The sequence below is a fragment of the Lacerta agilis genome, chromosome 9 (assembly GCF_009819535.1).
Source record: "Lacerta agilis isolate rLacAgi1 chromosome 9, rLacAgi1.pri, whole genome shotgun sequence".
NCBI lineage: Eukaryota > Metazoa > Chordata > Lepidosauria > Squamata > Lacertidae > Lacerta > Lacerta agilis.
The window spans coordinates 4,837,589-4,848,128 of record NC_046320.1 but is presented as its reverse complement, the minus strand read 5'-3'; the positions used below and the strand labels follow the sequence as shown (position 1 = coordinate 4,848,128).

At 41.6% G+C, this 10,540-nt stretch overlaps 1 protein-coding gene across 4 annotated transcripts in view; it reads right to left on the bottom strand.

Annotated features, from left to right (window-relative positions):
• Positions 1–1,477: 1,477 nt before the first annotated feature.
• RBPJ (recombination signal binding protein for immunoglobulin kappa J region) overlaps positions 1,478–10,540 on the bottom strand; it is a 34,337-nt gene continuing 25,274 nt past the window's right edge. For all 4 annotated transcript variants that reach the window (XM_033159656.1, XM_033159658.1, XM_033159660.1 and 1 more), the window contains 6 exons: positions 8,489–8,626; positions 8,271–8,383; positions 5,139–5,279; positions 3,777–3,932; positions 3,205–3,308; positions 1,478–1,826 (listed from right to left, as the gene is read on the bottom strand). In XM_033159656.1, the coding sequence (XP_033015547.1) occupies positions 1,511–1,826; positions 3,205–3,308; positions 3,777–3,932; positions 5,139–5,279; positions 8,271–8,383; positions 8,489–8,626 (968 nt within the window). In that variant the 3' untranslated portion in view covers positions 1,478–1,510. The remainder of the gene's footprint in view (positions 1,827–3,204; positions 3,309–3,776; positions 3,933–5,138; positions 5,280–8,270; positions 8,384–8,488; positions 8,627–10,540) is intronic.

Sequence of the window (10,540 nt, the reverse complement as noted above, 5' to 3'; positions counted from 1 at the left end):
CTCCAACTCCTGTTGCTTTCAACACATGAACAGGCATTTAAGATCCCACCCCCAATCACAAAAGTCCCTATGGAGCATTCCACAAGCAGCTTTGGAAAAGGACTTTGGAGAGAAGGAAGCAGTAGTGTAAATTGGCCCTCAATTAACGTGCAATCAGGGAAAGATATGAACCTTGCAGTAGATTATGGGCAACGGAGAAAAGGAGGGAGAAGCGTAGTCCAAATCAGTGCTTTTGCAATTAGCCATTTCTAAGTACTATCATTTAACTGTACAATGACTTCACACTCAAAGAAAGTAATATCATACAAAAGAATAAGCTCATTTTGGCCTAACGTCTGAGGATATAGCCATGCTGGTTTGTGATGGCTCCCAACTCACAAGGAAGAGATGCATCGACCAATCCTGTTTGTGGCTAATGCTTCAAGGGGGGGTGGGGGTGGGAAATGTTGCCATATGCCAACGAGACAGAAAAACATGCTGCCAAATGAAGTTATTGGGAACAGTTCACTTAAACAAAACAAAAAACAAAAAAATCACGCACACATTTAACTTACACTTAATAGCAAATTATGTACAAGATTAGCAAAAAATAAAAAAGCCAACCTGAATGCATGTATTGACCGTGAAAGGAAGGGGAGAACCCTCTGAAACACCAACAGATGCCAGTAGCATGAGCAGTTAAGAAAAACTGCACGAGGCCACATTTGTAATGTAAAAAACCTCATGAATCAACACTATAAATACATAAAAAAGGAACACATAGAAAGAGCTGTCCACAATGGCGGAAAGAGGAGCTCTAAAGTTAACATACATTGCATGTATTGCAGGCAAGGCAGAGGCATTTTTAAAGCTTTTGCACAAACTTCATATCGTCTTAAAAAAAAATATGCTGGCCTTTACAAGGTTCTACTTGGTGGGAAAAAAATCAGTTCATAAAAAGTCACATGACTTCAGTTTAAAAAAATGCAAGTTCCAGCCACAGACCAAAAATATATATATATATTTTAAAAACTGGAAGAGTATGGTGATTATACAAGAATGGTCAGGCTTGGAACCTGAGTATACTTCAGAGCAAACGCTCAGAGGAAAAAAATAATATATAAACTATTTGGTAACAAAAGCATACTATATGTTGTGATACAAAAAGGTATGGTGAAAATGTACCTTTTATACTAAAGCGTTTCCTTGGTCCATAAAAACTATGTTATGTCCATGTTTTTCTAGTTCAACTTGTATCCCAGCCACTTTTATTTTTTTTAGTTTCGAGCCCATTTTTAAAAGAGACAACTAAAAATAGATTTTGAGTATGAATAGAATTGGGCCTTTCCTCCCCGCGATTTTTTAGTTGTGGCTTCTACTGAGATCAGCACTTGTAGGTGAAAGAAGTTCAAAAAGCAGTGAAGAGGTTTTTCCACCCCCACCGTGAAACCACAAAAGTTGTTCAGTTTCATTGTTCGAAGCACTTAGTTTTTTGTTGTTTTTTTAGAAGTTCCACATAAAAGAGCAGTGGTTAGGAAACTACTGTTGCCGTCGATGATGTGACATTGGTTGGGTTTGTGCTGACGTTTGTGTAGCTTCCCTCGCTGTTTGTGTTTGTTTCGTTGGATGCCAGGAGACTTGAGTTGGCTCTGAGGATTGCTCCAGCGGCACTACAGTGGGGTCGGGGTCCTGGCTCTGGCGTGTAGGTAAATGTAAGGCTGGTAGAGTAGATGATGCCATCATTGCGGACCAATGTGACTGGAACTTGGACTGGCTGGCGGACCCACCTCCAGCCTTCCCGGAATGCAGAAATGTCAGGGACGACACACAGCATGCTCTCTGCACACCTAGGGAAGAGGCAAGAGACGGCATTAGCTGTCGGGATATGCCGAACTAGCAAATTCAACTATGGAAATTAGGGATCAAGGAGAGGCAGCCTTTGAGAAGGATTGGAAACCATTTGTAGAATATTTAAAGAGTGATTGTAAACATGTGAAAATGCAAGTGGGATTTGAATTAAAAACTGCAGGAACTATGCACCTGAGAATAAGCAGAAAGGATAGGGCATAGAATAAAATATGCAGCAGCATCAGAAATTATGGGGAAACCATGGAGGGTAAGTCAAATGGTAACTGAATATTAATAGGGAAGTGCGTATTTTGTATTAAATTTGTAATAATTATTGTTATTTTATTATTTATACCCCACCTATCTGGCCACTTTTAAAATTTATAAATAAATATTGAGAGAGTGAGTGAGAGAGAGAGAGAGAGAGAGAGAGAGAGAGAGAGCACATTAGCTGACAAACACTTTTATTGCCAAGAAAGAACAATGCAAAGTTGTGGATACTCCATACGAAGTAAAAAAAAAATCTGAACCCAGGCAATCAAAATTCTCCAACAGGAAAAATTAGATTCTGCAATCACCATACATTATACATTATTATTTCACTCTCTGTAAGAGAAATTGCAGGATTTTTTTTCTTAATTTGTTCTGGCTTTGCTTTTACTGTGGAGCAGAGGACTGGAGTCAAGCCCCCCCCCCAAAAAAAACCTTAAAATAAAAATTCCAGCAGTTGTTTCCAACACTGTTGCCAGATACTTCTCAAAAGAAAAGTTATTTGCCACTAACAAAGCCCTATGAGTCCAGAAAGTATCAGTTTCTTTAACTGATATACCTTCTTCCAAACTGACTTAATTGAGTTTGAGGGAAACTTTGGTGGGTTGGCATGGCAGCACAGATTACCAGTATACATGGAAAAGGATAATCACTGAGGAACAATGTAAATCATCTGCAAATCATCAGGAACAACACCATTCCTGCTATGAATATGAAGCTAACGTCCTTTTAAAAGGCCTTGAAAGGACTTTATCCGAAAAGGCGGTATAAAAGTATTTCAAATAGATAAACGATGTTTTCGGCAAAATTTTAAGTGGCATGATGAAAGATAAAAGCATTTTTGGTTCCCTGTTTGCTATTGTAATGGGAAATGGAAAAGAATGTGGCAAAGATGGCCTCCTAAATTGTAATTTACCTCAAAAGCAGACACCTATACTGAAGTTTTGGTAATACGCAAGTTAATTTAAAATTGATATATTATTCAAGGCTAAGTGGTTAATTAACTCTCACACTTACCTAAACGGATGACAGACTTATCTTTAGAGTCCACAAAAAACATTCTGAACTTGATGTGTGTAAAGAAATACCGTAAGTGTGATACCGCACCTGTACATTGTTTCCGCTTCCACATCTCCAAACCAGACGCGTAAATTTGGAGTGAAGTTCTGTCCAGTAAGTTCCAACATTGCTACATCCCCTCCTCCATTCAACTAAGGGGTGGGGTGGGGAAATGAGATATAAACTTATCAGATACTTGTGAGAAGTGCACAAACTACGCGAGAAATGCACAAAATGCAGCTATGTACAATAAAAGGCAACATTTTTGAGACCAAGGAGGAAGTTAGCTGAAGTACCAATTAGACTCGTTAGAGTAATGCAATAAAGAAGCAAAAAGCAAAATGGTTATGGGCGATATCCAGTGGTGGCAGCCAAATTGTGCTAACCACCTTTCTTTTCTGCTAGCCCTACTTTTAGTGTAGCACCACAGCGCAAGCCAAGGGGTGTCTTGCACTTGCAAAAGACGCTTTGCAGCCCCTAGCACAACTACTGTTGCTATAGTTTGCAAACTACTCCCGTTCTACCGCTCGTGGAAGGTCAACTCTTTAACTTAGCATGCTAATGTCAGGTGGCACCTATGTGAACTAAATCCCAAGATGAGCGCAGGGACGTCAACTCACCTGGAGACTTTCTACAACAGGCACAGGTGTTACTGGAGCGTGGACAGGTCCCATTCCCTCATAAAAGGTGTACTCTGCTTTATCTGTGCTAATGATTGTCCATGAAGCTCCATCATTAATCATCTCTTTATTTGGTTCTTTCGGACATGGAGTGGCCTTTAAAAAACAACAACAGAGAAGTAATTAGGTGGCCAAGAATGCTTCATGTTAAAACAAAAACGAAAATGGAAAATGAATCAACTGTAAAACATCAAGCCACCTTTGTCTGGGGAGAGGGGCTTTCCCCCTCCCCCTATTGCAAAAGCATCATTCACATACTAGTTGCGCTTACTTGCAGAATTTGCAAGCTAGGATCCTCAGAGAAGCCCCCTCTGCTGTAGTTCCCAATTGTTTAAATTAGGCTGCTTAGCACTGCACTGTACTGAAGCCTAAGTTCAGTATATCATATTAATAATAATAATAATAATAATAATAATAATAATAATAATAATTTATTTTTTATACCCTGCCCATCTGGCTGGGTTTCCCCAGCCACTCTGGACGGCTCCCAACAGAATATTAAAAAAACAATAAAACATTCCCTAAACAGAGTTGCCTTCAGATGTCTTCTGAAAGTCCTGAAGATAGTTGTTTATTTCCTTGATGGGATGGCATTCCACAGGGCGGGTGCCACTACTGAGAAGGCCCTCTGCCTGGTTCCCTGTAACCTCACTTCTCGCAGGGAGGGAACTGCCAGAAGGCCCTCGGAGCTGGATCTTATTAGGCCAGATATACAGACGCTGCAGATAGCAAGTCTCTGGCCATCTAGATATTATTGGACTTCATCCACTGCAACCAGTATGGCCCAGTGGTCAGGGGTGGTGGCTGTTGTCGTCCAGCAACATTTGGAGAGCCACAGTTATCCCACCACAGAAATCCTTCTTCTCTTCGGTCCTTGCTTCTTTCTGCAAAGTTTTCCCCAGACCTTTGCCTATCCCCACCCCCCTCAAGTGCCTAGCAGTTAGCTACACACGTTTCAAGGCAGCTCTCCATCACACTCTTAGCTCCCAACGTCTGCCATGCTATGCATCAATCTGCAGCTCCACAGCTAGTTCTAAAATACTTTGCAAGATGAGGCAAGCTTCTGAATCCTCAGCTAAACCTCAAAGGAAAGATCTGATCTGCAACAAAGGTGTGCAGTGCTACAATCTTTCCCGCTAGCAGCGAATCTGATCTAGAAATTGCTTAGCCCTGCCACCCCGCTCCTTTCAACAGCTCCAGACCCGCAGATGGAACTTTGTGTACTCTGTTCCCTTGGATTGGCACTGCTGCAGTGTGAGATTATGCTGACGTGTAATATTACCCATTTGTCAAATAACTCACTTGAAATTGGATGATTCGCTCCTGGGAAAGGCACAAGTACATTCGTTCGGTATCTTTAAGGTAGAACGCACACTTATGGAGCTGTGACACTGGATCGTCTGCATCTAGCAATGCCGTCTGTTTGTCCACTTTTCGAATTATCTGTAGATAAAAAAGTGCACATAAGACACACTTGGAATCCAAATGCAACTTGTTTCTTGGCAGTGAACTTGTATATGAATGTATTTGGTATCAAAAGAGTGCTTGAGGGATTCTAACTGTGGGAGAGATTCATCAAGTATCAGGAGACAGTTAAACACATCATCCGTGTTCATATGAAGCTTCTATAGTTCATCAAACCTAGCAAACTACAGGAGGCACTTTAATTTAAGCACTAAGCATATTGTAGTAAATCGACAATATAGATTTGGATTTGAAACAGTGCCTTATACTGTTCTACACTGGTATACCTTGCACAGAACCAAATGTATATCAAAACATAGAATAGTTTACAACCTTCAACAGCTATGTATAACCAGCCTGGTAGCTTTTGAAGATTACCAGTTAAAAACTGTATTCTCAGTTCTCCATTCTTTAACAAGTATATATATATTAAAGTTATCAAAGGAGGAGAGATCCAGTGTGGCGTAGTAGCTAGTGTGTTGGGCCCAGGATCCGAGACCAGGATTCATATCCATACACAACCATGAAGCTCCCTGGGTGACCAGCCACTGTCTTAGCCTAAACTACCTCTTGGGGCTTTGTTGAGAGGATAAAATGGAAAGAGGGAGAAACATGTACCTCTCTTTGGAGGTAAGGTAGCAAGGAGAGATACAAGAGGGCCTTCTTAAACAAGCAATGCAAAGAAATAGAGAAAAACAACAGAATGGGGAAAACCAGAGATCTGTTCAAGAAAATTGGAGATATGAAAGGAACATTTTGTACAAAGATTACCATAATAAAGGACAAAAGTGGAAAGGACCTAACAGAAGCAGAAGACATCAAGAAGATGTGGCAAGAATACACAGAGGAATTATACCAGAAAGATATGGAGGTCTCGTACACCCCAGGTAGTGTGGTTGCTGACCTTGAGCCAGACATCCTGGAGAGTGAAGTCAAATGGGCCTTAGAAAGCACTGCTAATAACAAGGCCAGTGGAAGTGATCATATTCCAGCTGAACTATTTAAAATTTTAAAAGATGATGCTGTAAAGGTGCTACACTCAATATGCCAGCAAGTTTGGAAAACTCAGCAGTGGCCAGAGGATTGGAGAAGATCAGTCTACATCCCAATCCCAAAGAATGCTCCAGCACAATTATGCTCATTTCACACACTAGCAAGGTTATGCTTAAAATTCTACAAGGCAGGCTTAAGCAGTATGTGGACCGAGAGCTCTCAGAAATGCAAGCTGGATTTTGATGGGGCAGAGGAACCAGAGACCAAATTGCAAACATGAGCTGGATTATGGAGAAAGCTAGAGAGTTCAAGAAAAACATCTACTTCTGCTTCATTGACTACGCAAAAGCATTTGACTGTGCTGACCACAGCAAACTATGGCAAGTTCTTAAAGAAATGGGAGTGCCTGATCACCTCATCTGTCTCCTGAGAAATCTCTATGTGGGACAAGAAGCTACAGTTAGAACTGGATATGGAATAACTGATTGGTTCAAAATTGGAAAAGGAGTACGACAAGGCTGTATATTGTCTCCCTGCTTATTTACATACAACATACAAATCCTTTATTCGACCGATAGTCAGAAAGAAGAAAAACATTTCTCAATACAAGATTATAGAACTAAAAACATCCTCGTCAGTCATCTCTGCTAGCGGGGAGAAGGTGTTTGAAACTGGGATATTAAAAATATCCTTTGTTTTCCCAGGGAAAAATTCACTAATTTTCGTTTGCTTGGCAAGAGGCAGGCACAACAATTCCTCTATATCCTCTATATCCTCTGATTCTCTAGTACGTTTCCCAGTTCCTCTCCTCTTATCAGCAGGGCTGCGCGGTTGCTGAGTCATCTCTCTCTTCACACAATCGCCTCAAAGCTTCAAGGTCAGTAGATATCTCCCACAATAACGAAAGGAATCCCCTAATTAGTAAACTAAAAATGCTAAAAAGTGCTATGGAGTGCCTAAATTTTATCCAGCTTCTATGCTCATTAAAACAGTCTTTAAAAGATAAAAACAGAGAGCTCACGCTGACTAGGTGCTGTTCGCCATCTTGCTGCCCCGGAAGCCCCCCTGCTTATTTAATTTATATGCAGAATTCATCATGTGAAAGGCTGGACTGGATGAATCCCAAGCTGGAATTAAGATTGCTGGAAGAAATATCAACAACCTCAGATATGCTGATGACACAACCTTGATGGCAGAAAGTGAGGAGGAATTAAAGAACCTTTTAATGAGGGTGAAAGAGGAGAGCGCAAAATATGGTCTGAAGCTGAACATGAAAAAAAACTAAGATCATGACCACTGGTCCCATCGCCTCCTGGCAAATAGAAGGGGAAGAAATGGAGGCAGTGAGAGATTTTACTTTCTTGGGTTCCATGATCACTGCAGACGGTGACAGCAGTCACGAAATTAAAAGACGCCTGCTTCTTGGGAGAAAAGCAATGACAAACCTAGACAGCATCTTAAAAAGCAGAGACATCACCTTGCCGACAAAGGTCTGTATAGTTAAAACGATGGTTTTCCCAGTAGTGATGTATGGAAGTGAGAGCTGGACCATAAAGAAGGCTGATCACCGAAGAATTGATACTTTTGAATTATGGTGCTGGGGGAGACTCTTGAGAGTCCCATGGACTGCAAGAAGATCAAACCTATCCATTCTGAAGGAAATCAGCCCTGAGTGGTCACTGGAAGGACAGATCCTGAAGCTGAGGCTCCAATACTTGGCCACCTCATGAGAAGACTCCCTGGAAAAGACCCTGGTGCTGGGGAAGATTGAGGGCACAAGGAGAAGGGGACTACAGAGGAGGAGATGGTTGGACAGTATTCTCGAAGCTACCAACGTGAGTCTGACCAAACTGCGGGAGGCAGTGGAAGACAGGAGTGCCTGGCGTACTCTGGTCCATGGGGTCACGAAGAGTCGGACACGACTAAACAACAACAACAAAATATAATACTAGATCTAAAATTTAAAAACAGATATACCAGTCTTGGGAGTGCCATGCCAGTGACGGAACAAACAAGTTTAACAGTCTGCCCATAATGAATGTAGCCATCTCGAACTGTGAATTCTTCACCTTCCGATTCATCATCATCCACTGCAGAGGAAAAGAAAATGCTTTAGTATGCAAGGAGATCAATAGATTCCAAAGCAATCACACAGCACAGAAAAGTATGGGTTTTCAATCATAAGCTTTACTTACAGAGGTGAATGTAAAAAGCTCCCCACTGTTGCGAGCTGGCATGAAAGTTTCCTCCCTCCACGTGCAAGTATCTTGTGCTAACTGTTTGCGACCGAAGTCTATTGAATAGTGCCACTTTTGTCCCCGATGCAATGCACACTGCAAAAACCAACCAACAAGCCAGATATTTCAATATGTCAGTCTTTAGAACAGACTGTTAAGCTATGAAGATTTGCATGAAAAGCCCATACATGCAAAATTAATTTAGGCAGCAACTCTAATAATCTATTGCTACATATTCCTTCCAAAAGTACTTAAATGTTTTTGGTTACAAAGTTAAAATCCAGAGAATGTGTATATATAACAAAGCGCATTCCTGATGGCAAGATTCTCAAGCCAATTGCAGCCGTTTTTCTCCAAAGCAGCAAAAACAAAGCATTTCCTTCTAATTCCAGTGTTTGAAATTAATATGCCAGGTATCCCTTTCAACCATCCTCTATAGGCCTTACTCCAAATCTTGGCACTGTTTCCCCTCCTCCTCCTCCTCCTCCAAATACTAAAATTGTAAAATCAAGTGGCTTCTTTGTGTGCAGCTTTGCCTAGCCATTTTCTCAGAGTGTCTGGAACCAACCAAAATAGAGGTTAACATGGTCAATGTTCTGCACCACACAACCATTCTAACACATCTGAGCACTAGCTTAGAAGTTACTACATTTAGTGGGAAGCAGAAGGGAAGTGACTGACACTTGTGCATTTCCCCCTGGGCTGCAATTTATGATGTAGGATAACAGATCTGATCATTTGCGAATGTTACGAGCTCCAGCTTTGCATTTTATAGGAGTAGCAGGAAAGGCAGCAATATTAGCTATGAGACAGCAACACTCTATCCATCTCCCTGGCTGAAATACTTACACCTCTTAAGAGGGTTTCCTACAGGGACTATTTCACCTGGTAATTATGTAACACTACAGGTAAAATTACATGCTGCCTTACAAGACATCTTCAGGAGAAGAAAAGGCTAAGGAGTAAACACTACATAAATCCAGAATGGAGTCCCTAAAATAGTTGGGTGGCATTTTGTACGCCTCCTTCTGGCAACTCCTGCAGGCAAGATGGCGCCAAAGAGGGGGGTATTGTCATCTGGGCAGCCCAGGATCTCCATACACAACACACTACCCAGGCTTGTGCCCTCAAGGTCACTTTGGTGTTGCTAATGCAGTAAAAGCAACACAGGAGGCAGCAAATACAATTAACTGGCTTCTACAGCTACAGCAGTAGCTGTGATTCTCCAGTGGTTTGGCTTCACTCCTGGAAGTGCACTCCATTGTCCCATGAGAAAGATGGATGCCAACAGATGCACCCAGGCATCCACCGGTAGAATGGACACCATTGGACCAACAGATCCCACCCCCCCCCCACACACACCCTCGCCAATCTGCTTGAGGGCAAGGTGATCTGCTCAAAGGCTGGGCATGTGGAAGGCTACCAGGGGTATGGAAATGACAGAAAAAAGAAAACCTGTTATGCAAACAGTCATTCACTCACACAGCACTAGATATCACCCTTTGAAAGTCCTGAGTCTCTTAATTTGCTTTTTTAAAAGTTCATTCCATTCTAAAATTTCAAAGACTGTAAACCATTTTTTTGGAAACAGATAAAGTACATTGAGTATTTGGGGGTTGGGGGTGGAAGCTAGCTTACTAACTTATCCATGCAGTTTTGTATACATAGGGAGTATATTATGTGGGGTAACATTCTCACATTTGACCCACCCTATAGTCTGAATTGGGTTCTGCCCAGCAAGCAATGCACTGCATGTTCCAGAATACTGTAGTGGCAAGTTGAAGAAATCACCTTTGCAAAATTTAAAGGGTGTCATTGATGTGTATAGCTCCGTTGGGACACGAGTGTCACTGTGGTCTAAACCACTTTTTTTTTTACCTTATTTATAGTTCAGTTGGTTAGAGCAGGGTACTGATAATGCCAAGGTTTCAAGTTTGATCCTCATATGGGACAGCTGCATATTCCTGCATTGCAGGGGGTCCCCAGGGTCCTTTCCAACTCTACAATTCT